Here is a 23,059-nt window from a genome sequence, read left to right as displayed (position 1 = left end):
GGCAATGTAGTGGCATTTAATCAGAGACGTGGGCATGGGGAATAAGTAAGCGGGAGGGAATGGAGGGGAAGGAAACAGGAATTTCCTTGTGATACTAGCGACACTGGGTACTTGAAATCCGGCATTTGAATATTGACCACACATTAGGAACGTGGCATATACCCATTGGAAGCGAACAAGTTACCGATGATGCTTAGACAGGTGGAAATTCGAACGGACCTGATCCCTTTCATTGCATCAAAGGCCTTTGTAGAGTGGAACCTTTCTGGGATCGACCACCCTCGGATACATGTCATGATACATAATAGGACAGACCTCATGCATAGAGAAGTAACCCAACTGGCCAGCCACTAGCTCATAGAGAGAGGTGATCTGGACTCTCATGAATCCTCGATACTCCATATTATCATAGCTCTGGCCCTCGGTGTAATCTGGATCAATCGCCCCGACAAACCCAGTTGGAGCCCAACTGCCTCGATTGTTCTCAGGTTCGTCAAAGGTGTTTCTGATGGATTGCAAGCATGCATCGTTGATGACGAGACATACAGTAGATCGAGGTACGTCATCTCCGATGGATGAACCCATTGATTGTAAATACGCGATAAAGTCCGCTCGAATCTGTTCCACCGAAGCGAAGTCCCAACACTCCCGGTCTTCGAGAATCACATTTTTGAACGTCTCTTTGAGGATTCTTTCGGGGTACTGATCCGCGTATTTCTCCCCAGATTCGTCGATGTCGCGGCGCACAGATCCCTCAATCTTATCGAGACAAGCTGACCATAATCGATCGGACTCCGGTGTATAAACAGTGCGATATATTATGAACCCCCACGGCCATTTAAGTCTTCCCATGAATTCCACAGAGGCGCGCCGACGGTCTTTGAACCAGCCCTGTGATTTCCAACGCGCTAGGCGTTCATCATGAGGAATAGTGAAATCGGGGTGATTCCAGGGTTCGTGCCACGAGGGATGGTGGAAGAACTCGGAATCGTTCATTCTAGGCCCTAACTCTGTATTCACAAGGGTGATTTTTGTGTTGTGGTAGATGCCAGGCCGGTGAGGTAGATCAGAATTTGTGAGTCAACAGAGGAGGATGGAGCTAACTAGTGTGCGGCAGATCAAAGCTGCATTATCATAAACATAATTATGAACGCTTAAAGCCTCATGCACAACTCGTATGTTTTCAAGGTAAAATTTCGGAAGATAGGGAGGGTTGAATAGTGGGTGACGGCAGCGGTACTGCCGACATCTTCCCTTCACTTTTATTTTTAACAAACTGCTACAATTCATAGATCTGTCAGTAGTGTTTTCATCGCCTCCTATGACGCCGTAAACTTCTTTTTTCGACTTTAAAGAGCCATCACTTAGCACTCGAAACTCGAAAACAAACAGCCTCCTGGCCAATGATATAGTTACCGTTGAAACCGGGGTTTGGAGTTCGTAAGAATTAGCTCTGTGAACCTGGTTGATGACGAGCAAACTGGATGAAAAAGCTTGAGCTTGACTAATGTACATCGTTCTGACTAGAGCGCAGACCATATTCGGCATTACTCGTACTACGTAGCCTCAACTGCTCAAGCCTAATCACCTGTTCCCAGAGCTCCTCACCTCCTAGTTGGCCGGATTGATCCGTGTAAAAGAACCCGCCCAGAATTTCCCGCGCTGCGCCCCAATCATGGATTCCCAAATGCAACGTCAATTCAACCAGTTGTGCAACGAACCACCAATGCCCATCATGGCCCCGTGATGCCATACTGCCGATGAACAGCATCCAAAAAAGTACATCGGGAGCCTTGTGTTTGATGTGTGTCAGGGTTGGAATTGGTACGGCGGAGAGTAGATTTTGTCGTAAAGGATTCACCATATACTGCATGACTGGGAAGACCTGGAAAGTCCACACACACATGTTTAGGTAAATGAAGAGAGTGATGCGGAGAGGTTCGTTCAAAAGACTCGAGACCATAGACGAAGCGGAAGGGTTGGGGGCGTAGCGAATAGAGATAAGCTGGTGCTCAAGAAGTACAAACAGATCATTATCTGTTCGCACAATGATTGAGGGCCGGAGGCATGCAACCTCGTAGTATTGAATCGAGCGTTGGAACATATGAAGGAGCTTCTTCATACTATCCTCTAGACCCTGATACCAAGGTGCTGCGAAGAATGAAGTCCCGAGTAGTGATAAACGAGAGGCATTCTCTTTGAATCTCTCATCCAAGTGCGCCATGAAGTTGCTATTTGAATAAAACACCTTCATCTCTTGTAAGATCTCGTTGCGCCAGCTTGCTATCAAGGGTAAGGCAGGTCTCGTATTTGTCAGAGCTGCTCTCATAATATCGCCACTGGATCGTAGGGAAAATTTGTTAGGATGACACCCATTTCAAACTAATAACAACAAGAGTCGCTACGTACTGGTAGATTTTAGATAGGACCATGTGATCCAGCACTTCAAGGCCACCGTTGAGCTGGATCAAAACATCCAGACCTTTTGTATGTGCCGCAACAGCTTCGATATTGCCTTCGATCGCCTGGAAACTGTCAGAATTGTGTAGATGAAGGGAGAAAAGCCAAAGCGCCCCCAAAAGCAAGATAGTACCTCGATTGCCCTGAGCGAACCAACAATGAGGACGGCCGACTTGGCCGCGGCTGGGTCCCGAAGAAGACCATTCAAAACCCTTATCGTACTTCCTTGAAGGCGAAGGTATTCCTTGATTGATTGCTGTGCATATTTCGATGGAGTGTCGTTAAGAGCATGCATTGCAGTTTGGTGGCCTGCGGCTGAGACAAGTAGTGCTAATTGAATTACTGGTTGAGAAAGTCCCTGCTGCCACCACCATGCACTCATGCGTGACTTATCAAGGGGGTAAGCGCCGGGAATCGTGAAATGTCGCACTATACTATATCAGACGATATTTCTCGGGTACTTATCATTTAAAAATAGCTATCCACGTACATTGATGGAAGTAGGAGTTCATGAATTCAGTCATTGGAATTGGGGTTGTAGAGAATGGGTCTACAAACCCATGACCTAGCAGTGTTTTGGGGGACCCGAAGCTTGCCACCGGGATAATCTGGTAAGCATGTTGGGTCTCTAGGCCAGTTGTCGCTGCACCTAATTCTGACCCATCGTGAGGGCCTTTCTCAGCCCTGCCTAGCTCGGCCCTGCCCGATTCAGAGACATATGGCAATGGAAGGCGTTGGCGAAGGACAAGTGATGAAGACTTTAGCCTTCCTACCGCCGCAAGGCGCTGTTTGCGGTGGCTAGTCTTTTGCGCGAACCTGTATTTCTTTTTCGTAACTGAGCGGTTCTGCGGGTTGTCATCATGATAGTCGATGAACAAAAACTCTGCCATGGTGTGGCAAGGAGCTTCTAGGGATGAGATTGGGGGATCCTCGCCGATAGAAGAGCCGTGCGTTCGACAGAAGGGAACTTCTTGAAGTCATTTCCCCACTCCACGTTGATTAGTGGCGAAAGCTCGCTAATATTGTACTGTAGCGCTGGTTTGATGGAACAAGGCTGAGCCCCACTCCATTCTTGAGCCGTAATTCAACGGCAGCAATGTCCGGTCAAGTGCACGATCGGCTTGGCCAACTAATGACCTTTGAGCTGGAATGGGGCCAGATCGAATTTCCGTAGTGAGAGCATCAATCTAGCTGTGCTGGAGTGAGTATCTGGCTTGTTCTGGACGAAATTTCCCTGTGACTGACCTTGCTGTGGGGTCCATGGTGATTCGGGATAGTTAATCGAATTAGGCCTTAGTAAACGGTCCACCATCCGGGAGGAAGGTGTACCTCTGACATGACATTCGGATTCGAATTGAATTTCTCGTTGCTTTGTGTCTGAACAGCAGGCGAGAAGTCTAACTATCATATATATACGTAAGACTTGCTCTTTTGTAGATAGCTAACTTGATGCGTAAGGGCTTACCTCATGCCCGGCAGTGGGCACGGTTATTTTGAGGCGTTCTCTGGTGCTCTGACCGGACAAATAGTAGGTTGTGGGTTCCTGTGGAAACAGGTTTGGCGGTTATCTCCTCCACCCAATGTGGATTGGATTATTCACGGCATTTCACGCAGAGCCAAGACCACGGAGGTTACTGTACGATATATACATACGCCGTGCATTAAATGTACTATGTTGATGTGGGCTAGCATTCCTCATCCCTAGACTGTGATATACGATTTTAGAATGATAAGGAGATAAAAGGAGATAAGTATTAGGGATGATTATGTGTCTGGATTTTCATCCACTCTTCTTCTTATGCCAGGGCCCGTAATGAATAATGGGAATTTAGGAAAGGGGCCAGATCGGTCACGTGTGCTGAGGCCTTGGGACGATGAGAAATTACAGCGGAGTTTTCTTTTTAAGGCTGAAGCTGCTTCCACATGATTTACGATGTACTCAGATCATAATTTGGCATTGCTTGATTTACTTCACCTTTCAATAGAGTCAATACACAAAAGCCACTTGATACAAGTCGTTATGTATACCATCGGAACGCGATCGATCTGTGCAGGATGTTTGCGAAACTGGTTGCTGTGGCCGAAGGGTTAGGCTGATTGATTGGCGGCAGGGTTCTTACTACAGTAGCGGCCGAGACTAGCTATGTGCTAACCACATACAACCATAGACCCTCGAAATTTGCAACTTCATTTCCACCTTCCCCACTTTACCGCCCCAAATTGTGTCTCGGATTCTCAAACTCCCATCCAATCTCTATGCGAAAGCGTTCCCGGTGCGTATCGAGCCGCTCGAGCTACAGTTGACAGCTGTCGGAACACTTGTGACGACCACTGAAATAGGGCCGTATAGTTCAAGGATAGAAACGATAGAATAATACATTGTCATTGGATAACTGGTAATGACGGTGAATACATGAATGTGTGTAGAAGAGAAAGTGCGTGGGAAGGAGGGTTAAGGTCCCATTCGACCGCCCGGCAGAATACGCCAACAAATGCTATCATGCTCGACAACTTGATAAGCGTCGGGTTTTGCGAGATCAAGGAGCATCGCCCCGAAACTCCCGTTAGGTAACTAGAGTTTACTTAGTAAGAATTACAAGTGTTTAATTAAATAAGGTCTTGGGAAGGACCTCCATTCGCAGACTAAAACATTCTCATATTTAGAACCCCGGGAGTATCCTGTTCACAAGACGGATTCGAACAAAGTGACCACTAGTGCCGGAACTATCACATTTCCGGGTGTGGGTAATACAGTTCTAACAAGTATGAACGACCTCTACCTATCCTTATACGAAACAACCCTGCTTCCAACCGTATCGGGAACAATTCCAAATTGCTGTAAGTACAAGGACGCATCAAAGTGGACCACCCCACGCAGCGTTCTTGCTTGGAGGAGTGAGATCGCCTGATCGGCTCTTCGCCTATAACTCAAGTCCAGATGCAAACATTAGCAGCTGTGTCCTAGAACTGGGTCAGAACGAGAATAGTGCTAAGACCATGGTTCAAGAAGATCAGGGTGTTTCGCCTAATATCTTCCGCTTCGTCAACTTCAGAATGACCCGATATTGGTTCTGCGTTTTGTCGGCGAGAAGGCGTGACGAAGAGTTCTTGACGCTCGGAAGAACGACTGTATTGATTCATATCCATTTTTCAATACACTGAAATTTGCTGAACGGGTGATATAAGTCAGAGTCACTAAGAAACTATCCTCTAGAAGAGATGGAAGAATAGAAGTCAGGTTTGCCTGGGGATGATCAAGACTTTATCGAAGGATGTAATCTGGGACCGTTAACTTGATGAAGGTTAATTTAAGCGTTGCTGGATTGCTTCGCTTTATCTACACGGGCAAGCTTATAGTGTGGAGATAATACTATGAGCGCCTCCTTGATATTCACTCCTTGATGTTTACTTTCTATATCTCAGGGTATTATCCTCGACGATACGCGCCTAGAATTGAGGACCGACAAGGATCAGAAGTAGCTCTTACTACCACGGACGCCACTTGTGATGCTTGTAGTGCCGCAGCGAACGGATCGAGTTTATTGCGAACCTCTCCAAAGAATTTGACAATCCCACTCCGCCAGGAACCGGCGTGAGAACTGAACCAAGGAAGTGAAACTGGATCATAAATCTAAAAACTAAACCAGTCTCCGTAAGAGTGCTGGAGTGACCTTCTACTTCCCTCATATTTTTAGAACAACCTCCTACCCGTCCTGTCTTGCTTCGCTAATTCACTATCTGCCCTTCACCTATGGTAGATGCTGAAAACTGGGCCGGTCTGCAGGAGAGGGGAAGTACTATGCAGACTATGCAGCCCTAGTGCTTACCTATATGACGCAAGACGACACAACTCCCCTACCAAACGAACCAATAAATCTGGAAGGATCACGGCCCCTAAATAATAGCTCATTTCAACTACATAAGGACATTATAGGCCAAATTCGGCCTTGGTGGTCTAAATTCTCATGACTTACCCTGGGTCATAACAATGGGTCCTACTCACGGGTTGCCACGCACTGGGCTCGCTGCCCTCCTAGCCAGTCTTGACATTCCGGGCGAGATCCAATTACCCGCTGGAAATGTCGTCAAAGTAGGAAATGGCGAGCCGAAATATCGAGTGATCTTTCAATCCAAAAGCGCCTTACGCACGCCGATGACGGAACTTAGTGTCGGCCGTGCGTATGTTTCTGGTGAAATCCAAGTCGAAGGAGACCTCGGTGCCCTATTTGATTTTCGGGAGAAACTCAAGGATAAAATGCCTTTGCGACAGAAGTTTCAATTTCTATACGACTATTTTCGAACTGCTACAGCCATGAACTCCAAGGCCATTGGAGAACACTATAGTCGTGGCGACGATTTCTATCTTACCTTTATCGACAAGCGATATAGATTCTACTCTCAAGGATTGTTCAAGCATCCGGATGAGAGTATTGAAGAGGCATCAGAGCATAAACTTGAGAGCATGTTCAACAGTTTGGATCTCAAGCCTGGACAGAGACTCCTCGATATTGGCGGTGGTTGGGGAGGTGTTACGCAGTACTGTGGTGCTCGCAGGGTGCATGTCACAACCTTGACTTTGACGGTGGATTCGGCCCGCTTCATCCAACGTTTGATAAGCGAAAAGGACCTTCCCGGAGAGGTCTTCTTGCAGGACTTTCTAAACTTCAAGCCTGAGGAGCAATTCGATCATGTCGTTATCTACGGCGTCATCGAGCATCTTCCAGACTACCGAGAATTCGCACGCAGGGTCTGGGATGTACTCAAACCTGGAGGACGAATCTATCTCGATGGATCGGCAGCTGCCACCAAATTTGATGTGAGTTCATGGACGAGAAATTATATCTGGCGAGGCACGCATACATTCATGACTGTGCAAGACGTCATGGCTGAGTTTTTGTATCATGGGTTCGAGGTTATTGAGGTAGCTCGTGAGACCAAGGATTATGAGCTTACCATGTTGGAATGGGCCAAGAGACTAGATTCAGCCAAGAACGAAGTCATTGCGGGCTGGGGGGAGGAAACGTATCGCATGTTTCGTCTATTTCTATGCGGCGGGACGCATGCATTCAAGACAAATGCTTTGCAGGCGTACCATCTTGTTGCTGAAAAGACCAGGTCGCCAGGGCTCCGTCCATCGACTTATCGTCGAATTATTCAGTTCCTTGGGACACTTCGTTGACATGTCAAATTTGGATGTGACTCGATCTCTCGTATTGGTAGATTCGTCTAGTCATTTTATGGAAGCGGATGAATCAAACCGCATTACGTTCGAGGACAAAATCAAAGACAAGTAGACCTCAGATGGATCGTTTTCAGTAAGGCAGCCGATCTTTAGGAGTTGTAGAAAAGTGCAGTCATTTTACGCGAAGTTTTACTTGGAGGGATTTAGAGAGGGACTAGATCAACCAATCAGGCAGCCCTCATCTCATATTCACCACTATTTATACCCGAACTTTAATGAATCCACAGTATGTAGCCCCAATCACAATTATCACATGAGACATTGAAGGCCCTATGCCTGAAAGGTAAGGCATGTATCGACAGACTGTTCCTGTTTAATGTTTGCACTACGACCTGACTATCCGTGACTATCCTATGGCGGCAGCCAATCGGCGCCACCATCAAGCCTTGGCGTAAGCTGCCCTGCATGAAAAATCAGGATCTATTCTGGTTTGATGATGCCCCCTGATTCATAAATAATATTAAATCTGGGGTTCCCTCGTCTTGAAGATCGTTTCTCTTTTCTCCTCGTCCCCACGCTCATTTCCACGGTCGTTTCCACACTCGTTCCGACGCTCGTTCCCACCGCGACCTTGATATCATTCTAATACTCTGACCATTAATTTCTCACAATGCACTTCAAGTCTCTTGCCTTGGTGGCTGGTGCCGCTATTGCGGCCGCTGATAGCACCGTCACGCTTTTCCTGCCTGGATTTGATGCGCAGTCAATTGACGCCAAAATCCTTGGTTCGGTACGGTCATTAAGATCTGCATGTCCAGGATATGACTGACTCGCATCTAGAGCAGCACAATGACCACCTACCTGCTGAATTGCCCGCCCGGCGCAGATCCGAATAACTGCGGTCTCCCAGACGTTGGATACAGGGTTACGGCCGGTGGCTCCACCGTACTCTATACCATGAGCTATGAGGAAGAGTAAGCGCACTCTTGCCATACACGACTTGCTTTATTCTCTACCAGACCACTCACTAAACATTCCCGCAGGACTATCTCGCAAAGTTGCAAGTTGGAGGGAACAACCTCCGCCTTCTGTTGGGGAGCAATCACCTCCGGCACGGTGACCTCAACTGACAGTACTTCATTTGGTATCGCGACGATCCCCTACGGCGGATTCCAAGCTGTTCATGTCACGGCGACTCAGACCGGTGATGCCTCTGCTTCGACTGGTGCCTCGGCTTCTGCTCCTACGGCTACTATGACGAAGACCACCGCTAGCATTGGCTCTACCACCACGGCAACCAGCACTGGAACCGCTTCGCAGACTGGCAGTACCGGTACCTCTACCGCGAGTACGAGTGCTTCGCACTCTTCTAACGCGGCTATGCCCATGATGACTGGAAACGCTCTGTGGGTTGCTGGCGGTGCGGCCGCTGCTCTGGCTCTGGTCGCTGTTTAATCGATTGAGCTACCTCTATGTAATATAGTTGATTCTTACATCCTATGATCGAAAAAAACATGTATTCATGAGCATTGTATACCGGCCTGAATAGAACCTGAACGTAACTTATTCAGTAACAATGATGAGTCGGTTTGAAGGCCAGCAACACACCCAAATACATACGCCCTTGCAAGAACAAAAGACTCTCAACTCATAGGGATCTGAGACTATCTACAAAAACGAGATACAATATCACACCGGCGATCTTTTGCCGTCTCGGAAAAATTACCAAGGATTCCGGGAATTTTGAGACGAGGACTCTTCTAGAAGGGCCCTGCAGGCTAAAGAAAAAGCTAGCACACTCGATGATCGTATGTCTGTAAAGTTCATGTAAGCACAATATATCGAGCTAGAGATTATTTCTTCGAGTAATGCGATTGCGCAAGCTGATGACCCAGCGAGCGGAACGGAGACGGCATTCCGCAATTCTCCCTGTCAACTGGTCAACTGAGGATCGAGATCGGTTGATCGGAAGTGGTTCCGCTTCCGAGCATTTACTCCCTGCGCAAATCGACCAGATTTTGACCACTTGGAATGAGTAGGACACTTTTTCCTTTCTCTCATATATATACACCGAGTGCGGCCGCTGCTTCAAATCTCACATTGAACAACAATTCAGCGCCATTGACCGATAATTCCTCGTGCTCAATATATCTTGCTGCATACTGCTTCTGCCCCGCACGCTGCTAGATCGCCTACAGCTTCCCCGCCCGCATTTATTTCATACATTCTGCTCACTCGCAGGAATGGATCGCGATCAATTTCGGGCTGCGGCCCATTCGGCCATTGACGACAGTACGTGATTCCCTCAGTTGACTCTTCGGCACTGTTTCAAGCTAACCGGGCCATTCCGCAGTCGTCAATTACTTCGATTCCGTCCCCGAGCGCCGAGTCCTCCCCGCCGTTGACCCTGGCTACCTGCGCCCACTGATCCCCGAGAACCCTCCGACCGAGCCAGAAGACTGGGCCACAATTCAGGAAGATGTTGATACCAAAATCAAGCCTGGTCTTACCCATTGGCAGTCGCCAAACTTCATGGCATACTATCCGGCCAGCGTGACGTATCCCAGTATCTTGGGCGAGATGTACTCGGCGACTTTCACAGCCCCGGCATTCAATTGGTTGTGTTCACCTGCCTGTACGGAGATGGAGACCATTGTCATGGATTGGGTTGCCAAGGCATTGGGTCTACCGGAGTGTTTCCTGAGCACATCCAAGAACCTCGGTGGTGGAGTGATTCAGAACAGTGCCAGTGATGCCATCGCGACGTTGTTAGTTGCTGCTCGTGAGAGGCGCGTGCGTGAGATGGTTCTCGCCGAGGGTCTGAAGGAGGGAACTCCCGAGTACGAAGAGCGGAAAATGGACTTGCAGCCGAGGTTGGTGGCTATCGCCAGTGACCAGACGCATAGCAGTGCTGCGAAGGGCGCATTGATCGCGGGTACTCGGTTCCGTAGCGTGTCTACGCGGTTGGAGGAGAATATGGAGATGACCGGATCTCGACTTCGGGAGGTGCTGGAGCAGTGTGATAAGGATGGATTGACGCCGTACCATCTGACTATGACTTTTGGTACCACCAACACTTGCAGTGTGGATCGCTTTGCTGAGATCAAGGCCGTTCTGCAGGAGAAGCCTGCGTGGCAGCGCATTTGGGTGCATGTCGATGCTGCTTATGCCGGGGCTGCTCTGGTGGCGGATGAATGGCAGTACATTGCCAAGGACTTTGCGGAAGGTGTGGATAGTTTCAACATGAACATGCACAAGTGGTTGCTAGTCAACTTTGATGCAAGGTTGGTTTCACTATTCTATTCACCCTCAATCTGGCTTATTACTGACTATATCTAGTGTTCTCTTCGTCCGCAACCGACTTGACCTGACCAATGCCCTCGACATCACCCCCACGTACCTGCGCAACCCATACTCCGACATGGGCACCGTGATCGACTACCGAAACTGGTCCATCTCCCTGGGCCGTCGCTTCCGTGCTCTGAAGATCTGGTTCGTCATGCGCAGCTACGGCCTCAACGGCATGAAAGCACATATCCGTAAGACCATTGGGCTAGGCAACACATTCGCCGACCTTGTCCGTGGCCGATCAGATCTCTTCGAAATCGTCACCGAGCCAGCCTTTGCCTTGACGGTATTCCGCATCAAGAACCCGCAGATGGCTAATGGCAGTGCCAACGGTGTCACTGTCGCGCAAAAGGATGAGGTGGCAGACGGTATTACGAAGAAGGTGTATGAGTTGATTAATGCGCGTGGGCAGATTTTCATTACTTCCACGGTCATTGATGGGATCTATGTTGTTCGCGTGGTGAGTGCTAATCCCATGGCTGAGGAGAAGTTTGTCCGTAATGCGTTTGATATTTTGGTCCGGACGACCGAGGAGGTGCTGCAGGAGAAGAAATAGATGGATGAGTGATTTGGAGAGTGCTTTTGGATTGTACATATATATACCGAGAGGGTTCGAAGCTTTGAGTGGAACTACGGATACACAAAGTAGAATGAATTGCAGGGGCTGATCTCCCCTTTTCTGAAACGACATGCTCATCCTGAAAATACTGGAATCATCCTACCATATCTCAGCCTGTTCGTCTATTTCGGCTACCTCATAAGAGTCCGAGAATGCCGACCTAAGCAGGTGGGTCTTGCCTCGGCCATAAAGCCGACTCGGTTTGCTGTAGTTTTCCCCGCGCTTTAAGAAGATTGGAGATGCGCATTCTCCAACTTTGCAGTTTTCCATGATCGCGTGCTATTTTAACAAGCCAGAATTGAATCCACATCTTCAAGCTTCTCACTCACAATGCGACCACAATTCCTCTCACGAACGCGTCAATTTAACGCCCCGCGCACCTTTACCACCTCCGCCCGGTTCTTCTCCGCAGAACCGCCCGCCGCCTCCTCCATCGCATCTTCATTCCTCTCACGCTTCCAAACACCAGGCCCTCAAACGCGCACCCAAACACTCGACGCAAACCAATTGCAACTCCTAACCCTCACCCTAAACCGCCCCTCCCTATATCCGGGCTCGCCATCGCTCTCTAATAATGCGCCCCCACTCGACACCCCTGTACCCCCGGGCTACCATCTGGTATATTTCACACCGGCCTTCTTAGAAGGCGAGCTAGGCGCTGATGGCACCGATACATCTTATAACCCCGAGTCACCGTTCACGAGACGTATGTGGGCCGGTGGCGAGGTACTCTGGCCTCGGGGTGGGGACGGGAAACCGAATTTCCTGCGCGTGGGACAGGAAGTGCGCGAGACGACGCGCGTGCTTAGCGCTGAGTCGAAGGTCGTTAAGAAGACTGGCGAGGATATGATTGTTGTTGGTGTGGAGAAGCAATTTTTTAATGAACATGGCGTGGCGATTATTGATCGAAGGTGAACACTGTTGCATTATTCCTTCAACATGATAATACTGACAGGATTGAATATTAGGAATTGGGTATTTCGCAAAGCACTACCAACTCCATCTCTCTTGACGCCTTTAAATACCGCAACCCCTTCTACATCCCATCTCACAGAAGCCTCCGCCTCGATTATCTCTACCGAAGGCAACACACACAGCAAGACCTTCGTGCAATCCCCTGTCACACTATTCCGGTTCTCCGCGCTTACATTCAACCCGCACAAAATCCACTACTCTCTACCTTGGGCGCGGGATGTAGAGGGGCATCGAGATATTGTTGTCCACGGTCCATTGAATTTGATTTCTATCTTGGATTTGTGGCGGGATATCAAGGGCGAGGGAAAGGAGAGTGGTCTCGAAGCGATGGAGCTGGTGCCGCGGAGTATTTCTTATCGGGCGACTAGTCCGTTGTATGCCGGGGATGAGTATAATATTGTGTTGGAGGAGGATGGGAATTTGGCCAAGGTGAACATTCTGGGGCCTGGAGGGAATGTTTCTATGAAGGCGGAGATTCAATCTTGATAGAGGGATATCTCGGTATAGATTAGAACGAAATTTGGATGGCCCTATCCAGATTCAATCTGCCAGGGCTGGTCTGTATAATTGCGAAAGACTGTGTCCATATTGCAAGGTTCTCGCTAAGGAAGTAGGTATCTCAAAATCATGAAGCATAAAAACGCGCGCTTTGCAGAATAGTCGAAATCAACCACCACCAGTTAATCAACGGCTCAACCAAGTTCCATCAAAGTTAATAGGCCAACATGCCAATTGTATAGTTACCCTTCCGAGCTCTCGCCTGTCTCTCCTTTTCAATCAACCCACAGACTGTCAATACGATCATCGCGAGGAACTCCTCATCCAAATCATCCCTCAACCGTAAATTCCCACCGTTCTTAGTACCCGGCGCACCCCCAGAATATGCAGCATAAATCACATCGTCCATATCGCAGAGTTCAAGATTCTGATAAACATGATTGCCTTTTGGAGAAGCAGGCTCTTCAACAGTTTTCCATGAGAAATATTTCTCCTCCTGTTCTCCAGCCTTCTCGCCTGCTTGAGACTTTCGTGGGATAGACCACCGATAACACTCGTGGTGCTGAATCCACGTCATGCGCGATGAGGCACCTCCATTCGAGGAGATTTGCATTTCCGATGGGCGGAATTTGTTGAAGCGGCAACGGCCAAGGACACGGTCATCCTTCTTGGGACTGGTGTATAATGTGATTTCGGTGTTGTCGCTGAATAGACCGGAAACGTCGATGGAGTATACTGGGCTTTCATGGTGTCTTTTTGGGGAAATTTCCATGTTGATGCGCCAGGTCCCGATGCGTGTAAAGTTGAGCTCATTTGGGCTGCTTTGTACTTTTGTTGAGGCCAATGTAGAGGCGATGCTTTTTGCTGGACTTTTCATTGATCCATTCCCTAGGGAAAGATTTTGGTTCTCACTTTGGATGTTCATGTTGTCGAGTAGTAGTAAATTCGATTTCCAGATAGTTGGTGATGAGCGAGAAATGAATTTGAAGGCCCACTGAAATGGCGCACGAGGTTATTAAATACGAGGAAACCAACTCGAATTGAAAGCAATAAAAATATGGTGTACGCTGTGATGCTTAAAAGCGATAGGGGTCGTTTATCACGGTCCCTGCTGCACAGCCCGCACATCCCGCACAGCCACTCATTATGGGGGCTAAATGGAAGGACAAGGGAACTTGATCTGCCTTGCTGACATCATATCTCAATTGAGAGATGATCAACCTTAATATGACAGTTCAAGGCATACTACTCCGTACTGTACTCCCCAATCAAACCTCCCATCACGTGTCTGATGCGTCCGAAGCCCCGCTAGTCTGTGGTCCTATTTATCCCAGCCTTCTTCTTCTTCTTCTACTCCTGACCCGTCACCACTGGGGTTTCGAGCTCATTTTCGGCCTGAAGACAAGTCTTTATTCCAGTTTCGCCACTCATCATCTCATCCATCAATATAACATGCTTTCGACCCGTGGAGAAGCATACGCGAAGGCGGGATTGGCCGATGGCTACCTTGGCCCCCGTAAGGCCCCTTTTGATAAAGATACCAAGCAGGGTGTCGTGTCTTTCAGCAATGCTGAGAATGTAAGCCAGCCGCAACACCTTCCTTACTAAGTTCCTAAATTATGGACGTGCATGTACTAAGTCATAAGGTGGTAGTTTCTGATGCAAGATGTTCTGCTTGAATACATCCGCACGCAGGTGAAGCCTTGACTACCCATCTTTACACATTACACAGGGAGTAAGTCGGCTAAGGCAAGGGTAAAAAAACAGGTAGAACCAAGCCTCGACAGCACAAATCTCACCTACCATGAAGGCCCCTTTGGGTCAAGCCGCCTCCGAGCCGCGATGGCTAATCTGATTGCGACATACTTTCACCCCGCCAAGCCAATCTCACCTGAGCACATCGTTTTCACAAATGGCGTGACGAGTCTAAATGCGGTTTGTGCTCAGTGTCTCACCAACCCCGGCGACGGGATTTTGCTGGGGCAACCAATCTACGGGTCCTTCACCGGAGATCTCAGCGTCCTGTCAGGCTGCCAACTGATCTACTCTCCTTTCCACGGGGACGATCAATTTAGCGTAGACGCCGTGGCTCGGTATGAGGAGGCTTTTTTAAAAGCTCGGGACGAGACCGGGGTAGCAATAAAAGCTCTCCTGATCTGTAACCCGCACAACCCGCTCGGTCGATGCTACTCTCGCGAGACCTTGGTGGTGCTACTGCAGTTCTGTCAGAAATACCAGATCCATCTCATCAGCGACGAAGTGTACGCACTCTCGGTGTACGACAATGGTGATCCCAGTCATGGCTTCGTTTCTGTTCTGTCGATCGATCCTGTCACGCTCGGGGTAGATCCAGCCCTAGTCCATGTGCTGTACGGGATGTCGAAGGATTTCGCCGCAGCGGGGTTAAGGCTAGGATGTTTGATCAGCCAAAATAAGAGGTTCTTACAAGCGGCTTTATCGTTGAGGTAAGCAGAAAGCTTTTGCTCCGTGTTGTATTGTGTTGGCGGCGGGCTAAATGATCTAGTCGTTTTCATTGGCCTTCGAATATATCCTGCAGCATTGCCACCGCTGTTCTCGAGGACCAAGACTTTGTGAAGAGCTTTCTTCAGAGAAGCCACAAATTACTTCGTTCACATCGGGATTTAGCGGCGCGAGCCTTGGGGGAGGCGGGGATCCCTTTTTCAAAAGGAAGGTCGGTCTTCCTGCGCCCCCATGTTGCAGGTTTCCAAAACAGAAACTGTATGAAACTAAACTCTAGTATCTATCTAGTGTTGCGGGATTTTTCCTCTGGATTGATTTGTCCAAGTTTTTGGATCATGCGATCGTGACTAGTCAAGGCGGGTGGGCTGCAGAGCTGGATTTGTCCCGCCGGCTGCAAGAGATTGGGGTGGTAATGTCGTCAGGGCATGCCTATCATAATGAGGTTCCAGGTTGGTTTCGCGTCATATTCTCGGTGGAGGTGGAGAGCCTGAAGATGGGTTTGGCAAGGTAAGTTTATTCCACGTTCGTAACATGCGTGGGTCGGTACTAAAGCCTGTCGTTCTCAGAATTATCCAGTTATATCACGGCTCGGTTGATCGTCTGGTATCTGGTTGAATCCTGGGTTTAAATATATTAGTATGAAGAAATCACCTGTAGGCATTAGAGAAAACGACTTTGTTTTGCATGAACAAGATGTTCCAACCATCCACTTTCACACCCAATACGTCAAATTAAGACACTTACGACATCGAGGCGAAGGCAAGAAGTGAATGGGAAGATTTAAGCAGAGAACCAAATTGTAAACCCAGTATCGTGAGAGATAAAATGAAGGTTTGGTCGTTCACACTTGGGGCTAGACGCGATCAGACAAGGACGGGGCACACTGCGTGTCGTGCACCAATCGGATTAATATCAAAAACGTCCAGGAGTCGATCCATGGAGTGGGAGGTTCTGTTTGATTCGAATATGTGACTTCTAGCGCATGGCCCCTGCCGTCATCTATCTGACAAACACGTCTATCAAACGCTCCCTCCGTCTTCACCAAGTCTCTCCGATGCGGCTCGCCCAGCTCGTCGTCCAAATACTGCACCTGATGTTAACCCACTACCTCCCGGGTAATTATCATGAAAAATACCATCCAGCATCTCGCCAACTGCATACAAGCCGGGATCTCGGCACCAGTGGCTTCTGAAACGACAGCTGCCGTATTAGGATTCACAGTGAGGCCACCAAATGTGAACGTAATTCCTGTTGTCACTCGCACGGCCAGGAAAGGAGCCCGGTCGATGGGCAATGCCCAGTTTGATTTCGGTACTGGAAGACCCTTTGTGGTGAGACCATCCTTGATTCCAGGATCCCATTTGTCTTTTGCAATTTCCTCGGAAGGCAGAGAGCGATTATACTCGGAAAGTGTTGCAAGGAATCGCTCATCGTCTGCCAATCCTGCCTCAACACACCGGTCTGCCAGCTCTCCAAGCGATTCTCCCGTAAGATGACGGGCTACCTCGGGTCGATATTCCTCGCTGCGAAGCCATGGCGTTGTTCGTGCATCCCAAACCTGGAACGCGATCTGTTCTGGCTGCTCGAGAATCCGGCGCCCAATCATAGCATAGGTATAATTGCGCATATAAGACCCTTCGTCGGCGAACCGAGCTCCATCCTTGTTGACCATAATGCCCAGGGGATACCCCAACCTTGTGAAATCGTTCGTTCGATACGGCACGATCCCCTGCATAGGCTGGCGCATCTGCATCCCACGCAACACTGTGGCAGCCGGACCAGTTGCCTAAGGCCTTGGCAAAGACATCTCGTTGTGCAATTTGAAGCAAATCGCCGGTATTGTAAGGAGTACATCGGACTCGTGCAGCATCCCACCTTGGTCCAAGATATTGCGCTCGCAGTTGAGGATTTGCTTCGAACCCGCCAGCAGCCATAATCACAGCTTTGGCTTGGATCGTCATTTTTTGACCTACTTGAGACCCAGAGTCATCGCCTGTGAAGGCGCGACTAATCAATTCAACGCCAGTCACAGCACCTGTCTTGGGGTTGGTGACAAGCTTGGTTGCGGCAGTGTCGAAGAAAATCTCGATACCGTGCTTTTCAGCAGCCAGCAAATGATCTTCAATGAGACCTTTTCCTCCATCCTCTGTCTTGAGAGCCATACCACCCCAGAATTTGATACGGCCATCTATCACATAGGCTTAGCGATTGAAGGACAGCTGGAAGCGAATACCATTCTCAGCCAACCAGCCAATTGAGTCACGGGACTCCTCCACGAGTATCTTAGATAAGGCTGGATCAGTTCGGCCCCCAGTCATTCGTTGGAGATCGCGCGTAAAATCTGATGCTGAGTAGACAGGCATGTCTATTTGTGACACCTTGTCCGATGGGACATTGTTCACTAACGGTAGCAGGTCTGGCAGTCTATCGTGGACGGTGCGGAATGCCCCCGAAGTGAAATAACTATTCCCACCAATCTATGTCGCGGGACACTTGTCGATTAAGATGACATTTGCCGAGGGGTTGTGTTTGCCATGCAGCTTCCATTTACATTCAAATAAGACTGCTGGGGCTGTTAGAACTCGAGAAACTTCCATTTGTTTCTGTATCTTGTCATTTCCTCTTACAATGTCGCTCCCATCAGCCTCCGACATCCTAGTTGTCGGTAGCGGCAATGCAGGCTTCTCTGCTACTCTTTCAGCGGCTCAACATTCGTGAACGGGTTACAAACAATGCTGGAAATGCCAGCTATCAGTCTGTTTCATCTGGAGGCCAGCTGAAACTACAGATGACTCATAGCAATATAGTATTCCTCCAAATTAACCACAGTCGCGATGGCTGGTACTTGCAAAAGACGGCCCCACCTCTTTGAGTGCTCTCACAGAGACAATGAGGTTCGTTTTTTGATTCAGATATAGCAAAAAGCACAGATATATTGGGTCTAAGAGACTATCTCCACAAATTCCTTTAGGTATATGGTCGGCCGGCTAATTGAGAAACCCCATATTACCACGCCCATCGGATTGCAACATTGGCCACAAACCAGTGAACAAAAAACTTAAACGGAGACCAACATAGCACTCCCACTTTAGCTTTCATGACACCTATTATTCAGCAGCCGGCAGTTGTTTTCGTTGTTTCGTTGTCGTATAGTGGAGGACGTTTGAACGACAGTGCATACTCAGGTAGCTGTGGATCCTCGAAACTCTAGATCTAGGTCGGATCCATGTCCGCGATTATTAAGCGGGCGTTCATCTTCCGAGAAATGTCCTCTCTCTGAGAAGGAACTGGCATGGAAGCATCTGGGCAGCACCTGAGTAGTGATTCGGTGTCGAAATATAGCCTTTTTCCATGAGGTGGCCTTCGGACATCAAGATTGTTCCGTCCTTGTTGATATAGACTGCCTGGGCAATTTACCTCGAGGCAGTCGGTTTGCTGTCGATTCCGAGGCCCTCGCAGTCTACAGATCTCAGTTCAAGTACACGGAAATCTAATAACAAAAAGAGGGTGATCTGATAATTTGCTTTCATATTGGCTGCTCGAATATCAAATAGGCTGGGGGCAAAAGGCACAGTTTGCAGGCTTCATGAGAGGCTGATCTTAATGACTGGGTCATTACTCATACATCATGACCTCCCGCCGAGTCGAGCTAGTAATTGCATCCGCTTAGTGATTTGAGTGTTAACTTTATCCGCTTCCCCCGCAGTTGAACCTTCTCAATTAAAACTGCTCACAAACGGTCATGCGACTAGTCGGGATGTGGACCACCTCACCAACCAGTTCCCCATGGGGTTCGGTGTCCACAAGTCTTCCAAATTGCTCTACCAGAATCCCCCTTCATCCTTTCCAGGTATGCTTGACGAGATCGTGGGGACTCGGATCGACTCCGGATACAAATATCCCATGCCCAGTCCATGCAATGACTTTCTCCGTGCTCAGTTTCTGACTAGAATCATTCGGTACATAAATCAATCCACCCAATATGCAAATCATTTGGCGAGAATCGGCGGATACCGTCACTTATGAGGATGCCCGTGTTGGCCGGGTGTTCAATCATCGCCGTCCAGAGCGATTTCCATTGGCAGTCGTGAGGGCGACTTGTCAGGAAGATATCGTTGCTGCTGTTAAACTGGCCGTAGAGAAGAACTGCCGCATTGCTGTTCGATCTGGAGGACATTCGTGGGCAGCATGGAGTGTCCGCGATAACTCAATTCTTATCGATCTGGGCAACTATAAGAGCATGGAGGTCGATGCGATCAACAAGATTGCTCGTGCTACGCCGAGCATGACTGGTAGAGAATTGAACTCGGTTTTGGTCAAGGATCACCAGCTTATGTTCCCTGGTGGCCATTGTCCAGATGTTGGGCTAGGAGGCTTCTTGCTCCAGGGTGGGATGGGATGGAATTGTCGTGTAAGTTCAAGGAACTATATTACAAAAATAGAGATTGTGTACTAACGTTGACTGTTTTCTTTTAGAATTGGGGCTGGGCATGCGAGAGAGTTCAAGCCGTTGATGTTGTGACAGCAAAGGGAGAATTGCTTCACTGTAACTCCGAGCAAAACCAGGACCTTTACTGGGCCGCCCGCGGAGCTGGACCCGGTATGCTCTGACCAGAAACTTGTGAAGTGTGTCTTCGGCTAAATTTCATATATACAGGCTTTCCTGGCGTTGTCACCAAGTTTCATCTTCGGTTGAACTCTTACCCAAAGAACGGCTTCCGGTCCTCTGGCTATATCTATCCTATCGAGATGTATCGGGAGGCCCTTGGCTGGGTCATCTCTATCTCGCCAGACTTTGACAACGATACTGAAATAGCTGCAATCTCTCACTATCCGGAAGGTAGTGATGAGATGCGACTTTTCATTCTTTTTGTTACTATGAAGAACGATGCCTCCGAATCGGAGAAAGCTCTTCGCGCCGCTCAGGAAACTCGACCTGCGGGATGCGTAGAGGAGTGGTTCTGCAAGGAAGACAGCCTTGAAGGACAGTACGATAATCAAGCCAGAGCGAATCCAGAGAAGCATCGCTATTGCGCAGATAATGCATATATCCAAAATGATGCCGATGTTCCAGCAGTACTGGAAGAGGCATTCACCACTCTTCCGCACAGGAAATCCTTCGCGCTTTGGTTTGCGATGAACCCCTGCAGTCGGAGAAAGCTTCCTGACATGGCTCTGAGCATGCAATCTGATCATTACTTTGCTCTTTATACAGTTTGGGAGGATGCACACGACGACCCACGATGCCAGGCCTGGGTAAGAGACGTGATGAAAGGAGTGGAGAGACATTCGGTCGGCGCCTACTTAGGAGATTCGGACTTCCAGGTGCGCAAGACTAAGTTCTGGGCTGATGATAACGCTTGCCGTTTGATGGAAATTCGCCGCAAATGGGATCCTCAGGGAAGGATTTGTGGCTACCTGGATGAGAGTGACTTGTCCGGGACTCGTGGATTGGATAATGCACACCAGTGGAAGATCTAACGATGATGAAACGATTTATGAACGAAGGCATGTAACCCTATCTAGACATGAGGAGGAATCTGCACAATGGGCCTGTACAATAGTTAGAGATAGTTAGACAGTAGTGGAAATCTAGCCTCCAGTGAGACTATCTGTAAACACTGAGGAAGCCGCTTCGCTTTCATTCATATCGTTCAGATTTGGTAGCATTCATCATACATATTTCATTAAGCATATGCCTGGTGAGTTGCAAGAACTACGCTCATGCTACGGTGATCTTGTTTTGCAGTCATTTCCTCGGTGCTCTCTTGAATTTGGCAGCAAAAAGCTAGCTAATAGAAAAAAAAACTCTTATCGTTCGTCTGCGTGGATTTGATCGTCGCGCGATCCCTGCATCGCTGGACGTTGATCAAATGGAGGTACAGCAGCGAGTATTGAAGCGCAAGAGTATACTGTCGCGATACTCGGCTCATTTCCATATGCCAGGTACGTAAAAGCCATCTCCTTGTTCAATGGATCAGAAATCCATGTGATACCTGGGATGAACTGTGCAGGTCAGATTCTGTTCTACATTCGTGTCAGTAGTGTACTGGTATAGAAAGAAAACTCTTGTAGTATCTGGCAAATGGCTCACGGCTGTGATCGAGTCGCCTTCGAATAACTCGGTTTCAACCAAATACGGAAGTAGCTCGGTCCCGAAGTAATTCCCTTTTGTGTCTTGGAACATGCGAGATTCTATTTCCAAATTCCTTTCTTGTGCACATTGAATTATCTTCCTCGTTCCATGGAGTCTTCGAGAGACGTGGAGCATCTTCCAGTATTTCCCCAAGTCTTTGTCAACGGGTATGATTTGAGGCAATTGAGTAAATGTCGGTTCAAACTCGTCACCATCACGCAGAAATCCCAGCACGTCTCTTACGGCTTCCTCCTCGACACCTTCATCGTGCTTCTGTCTCAGCACAGGAAGCACATGGGCATCTATACCAAGCGACTTGAATAACGAGTACACAGCCAAGTCGGCACCTTTGAGGCCTCTTGGGAGTAGCTCACGTGCTTGTGACGATGCATGGGGATACGCATGAGAACAGTTAACACCGAGAATACCACCTGCAAAGATCATCACCACTGTCATGCGGGTCCAGGACTCGTCAATCTGCCGGTATTTTACATACCTTCCTTCATGAATCTAGGTTCAGCAAGAAGGCTGCTCAGGTACCCGTATATTGGGAGTGTTTTGGGGTCGAGATTAACGTGACGAGGAACCGATCCACGTCCGAAGTTGGTGATATAGAGATTGTATGTCAATGTAATTCGATGTCCGTCCGTAACATCGTTGATCTCATGCTCGCAATCGCTGTATAATGCGGCCTACTGTATAGTAGAACCACTACGGGCGCTCCAGTCAAAGTCGACGGCATTCCCCTGATGTCTTACAACCAATTTACCACCTTCGAATGTGGACGGTAAGCAAATAACAAGTGATCCAATCTGATTTTTGGATAGTGGAGTATCAACATGCTTTCGAAAACGGCCATTTGGCCCGGATTACTAGGAGAAAAGCCCACATTCAGTTTGTAAATTTTCTGCTTTGAGCTTTCAAAATGGCAGCTTATTCTCCGTCCACGAGTTGAAGTTTGGTACAAGAAGTTGCTCAACCTCTTCGAGTATGTTGAGGTTTGCGGGATGAAAGCCGGTCAGAAATCGTGAAGGGTTGAGCTTGCTAGCTTTGCTGTAGTGGAGATAAATGACATCTTTCTCTCGTTTGCCAAAACTGGCAATGTCACAGTCTGACACTAGTTGGCTAAGTTTGTCCGCAACGGCAGCATCGACGGGAAGTACTATCTTGCGCTCCTTTGCGGCATCCTTGGGTGTCCAAGAAATACTTACTGGCGGTGAGACACCGTGCGTGCCTGGGGGCAAGTTGTCACTAATGGACACTGTACCGCCGCAGGCAAATGTTGCAGATGCCTTTTCGCCTGAGATGAACTGATGGAGCTGGCGGCAAGAGCTTTCAAATGCGACTTGGCTCAGTGAGG

The 23,059-nt window shown here is 48.5% G+C and overlaps 12 protein-coding genes across 12 annotated transcripts; 6 read left to right on the top strand and 6 right to left on the bottom strand.

Moving 5' to 3' along the window:
* Positions 1-237: 237 nt before the first annotated feature.
* On the bottom strand, positions 238-996 carry N7473_006487 (uncharacterized protein; the record flags this gene model as incomplete). The annotated part of the gene is made up of 1 exon (XM_057152427.1): positions 238-996. One exon carries the CDS (start codon positions 994-996, stop codon positions 238-240), a length of 759 nt encoding a protein of 252 aa, XP_057010232.1.
* A 454-nt stretch (positions 997-1,450) lies between these two features.
* On the bottom strand, positions 1,451-3,940 carry N7473_006486 (uncharacterized protein). Its single transcript, XM_057152426.1, has 6 exons — positions 3,926-3,940; positions 3,706-3,861; positions 2,951-3,651; positions 2,594-2,889; positions 2,410-2,525; positions 1,451-2,339 (listed from the first exon to the last, which is right to left on the bottom strand). Exons 3-6 carry the CDS (start codon positions 3,348-3,350, stop codon positions 1,505-1,507), a joined length of 1,647 nt encoding a protein of 548 aa, XP_057010231.1. The 5' UTR covers positions 3,351-3,651; positions 3,706-3,861; positions 3,926-3,940; the 3' UTR covers positions 1,451-1,504.
* A 1,481-nt stretch (positions 3,941-5,421) lies between these two features.
* On the bottom strand, positions 5,422-5,607 carry N7473_006485 (uncharacterized protein; the record flags this gene model as incomplete). Its single annotated transcript, XM_057152425.1, has 1 exon — positions 5,422-5,607. One exon carries the CDS (start codon positions 5,605-5,607, stop codon positions 5,422-5,424), a length of 186 nt encoding a protein of 61 aa, XP_057010230.1.
* Positions 5,608-6,448: 841 nt separating this feature from the next.
* N7473_006484 (S-adenosyl-L-methionine-dependent methyltransferase) lies at positions 6,449-7,639 on the top strand (the record flags this gene model as incomplete). The annotated part of the gene is made up of 1 exon (XM_057152424.1): positions 6,449-7,639. The coding sequence occupies one exon, from the start codon at positions 6,449-6,451 to the stop codon at positions 7,637-7,639; it is 1,191 nt and encodes a 396-aa protein (XP_057010229.1).
* A 673-nt stretch (positions 7,640-8,312) lies between these two features.
* Positions 8,313-9,097, top strand: N7473_006483 (uncharacterized protein; the record flags this gene model as incomplete). Its single annotated transcript, XM_057152423.1, has 3 exons — positions 8,313-8,432; positions 8,483-8,616; positions 8,686-9,097. 3 exons carry the CDS (start codon positions 8,313-8,315, stop codon positions 9,095-9,097), a joined length of 666 nt encoding a protein of 221 aa, XP_057010228.1.
* A 779-nt stretch (positions 9,098-9,876) lies between these two features.
* N7473_006482 (putative aromatic-L-amino-acid decarboxylase) lies at positions 9,877-11,546 on the top strand (the record flags this gene model as incomplete). Its single annotated transcript, XM_057152422.1, has 3 exons — positions 9,877-9,934; positions 9,996-10,926; positions 10,982-11,546. Exons 1-3 carry the CDS (start codon positions 9,886-9,888, stop codon positions 11,544-11,546), a joined length of 1,545 nt encoding a protein of 514 aa, XP_057010227.1. The 5' UTR covers positions 9,877-9,885.
* Positions 11,547-11,939: 393 nt separating this feature from the next.
* On the top strand, positions 11,940-13,070 carry N7473_006481 (hydroxyacyl-thioester dehydratase HTD2; the record flags this gene model as incomplete). Its single annotated transcript, XM_057152421.1, has 2 exons — positions 11,940-12,520; positions 12,578-13,070. The coding sequence occupies 2 exons, from the start codon at positions 11,940-11,942 to the stop codon at positions 13,068-13,070; spliced, it is 1,074 nt and encodes a 357-aa protein (XP_057010226.1).
* Positions 13,071-13,296: 226 nt separating this feature from the next.
* N7473_006480 (uncharacterized protein) lies at positions 13,297-13,854 on the bottom strand (the record flags this gene model as incomplete). The annotated part of the gene is made up of 1 exon (XM_057152420.1): positions 13,297-13,854. One exon carries the CDS (start codon positions 13,852-13,854, stop codon positions 13,297-13,299), a length of 558 nt encoding a protein of 185 aa, XP_057010225.1.
* A 680-nt stretch (positions 13,855-14,534) lies between these two features.
* On the top strand, positions 14,535-16,178 carry N7473_006479 (pyridoxal phosphate-dependent aminotransferase; the record flags this gene model as incomplete). The annotated part of the gene is made up of 6 exons (XM_057152419.1): positions 14,535-14,660; positions 14,736-14,777; positions 14,850-15,547; positions 15,607-15,774; positions 15,852-16,070; positions 16,130-16,178. 6 exons carry the CDS (start codon positions 14,535-14,537, stop codon positions 16,176-16,178), a joined length of 1,302 nt encoding a protein of 433 aa, XP_057010224.1.
* A 481-nt stretch (positions 16,179-16,659) lies between these two features.
* Positions 16,660-17,926, bottom strand: N7473_006478 (uncharacterized protein; the record flags this gene model as incomplete). Its single annotated transcript, XM_057152418.1, has 3 exons — positions 16,660-17,257; positions 17,322-17,751; positions 17,797-17,926. The coding sequence occupies 3 exons, from the start codon at positions 17,924-17,926 to the stop codon at positions 16,660-16,662; spliced, it is 1,158 nt and encodes a 385-aa protein (XP_057010223.1).
* A 1,619-nt stretch (positions 17,927-19,545) lies between these two features.
* Positions 19,546-21,044, top strand: N7473_006477 (FAD-binding oxidoreductase; the record flags this gene model as incomplete). The annotated part of the gene is made up of 3 exons (XM_057152417.1): positions 19,546-19,974; positions 20,040-20,163; positions 20,221-21,044. The coding sequence occupies 3 exons, from the start codon at positions 19,546-19,548 to the stop codon at positions 21,042-21,044; spliced, it is 1,377 nt and encodes a 458-aa protein (XP_057010222.1).
* Positions 21,045-21,374: 330 nt separating this feature from the next.
* N7473_006476 (uncharacterized protein) lies at positions 21,375-23,018 on the bottom strand (the record flags this gene model as incomplete). Its single annotated transcript, XM_057152416.1, has 4 exons — positions 21,375-21,569; positions 21,658-22,148; positions 22,196-22,377; positions 22,648-23,018. Coding segments are annotated over 4 exons (1,239 nt in total), but the record flags the coding sequence as incomplete, so codon positions are not given.
* Positions 23,019-23,059: the final 41 nt, after the last annotated feature.

This window comes from Penicillium subrubescens (assembly GCF_028828155.1).
Source record: "Penicillium subrubescens strain IBT 31985 chromosome Unknown utg000004l_segment0_segment0, whole genome shotgun sequence".
Classification (NCBI taxonomy): Eukaryota; Fungi; Ascomycota; class Eurotiomycetes; order Eurotiales; family Aspergillaceae; genus Penicillium; species Penicillium subrubescens.
Note: the sequence above shows the minus strand (reverse complement) of the source record. Positions and strands in the feature narration are given on the sequence as shown.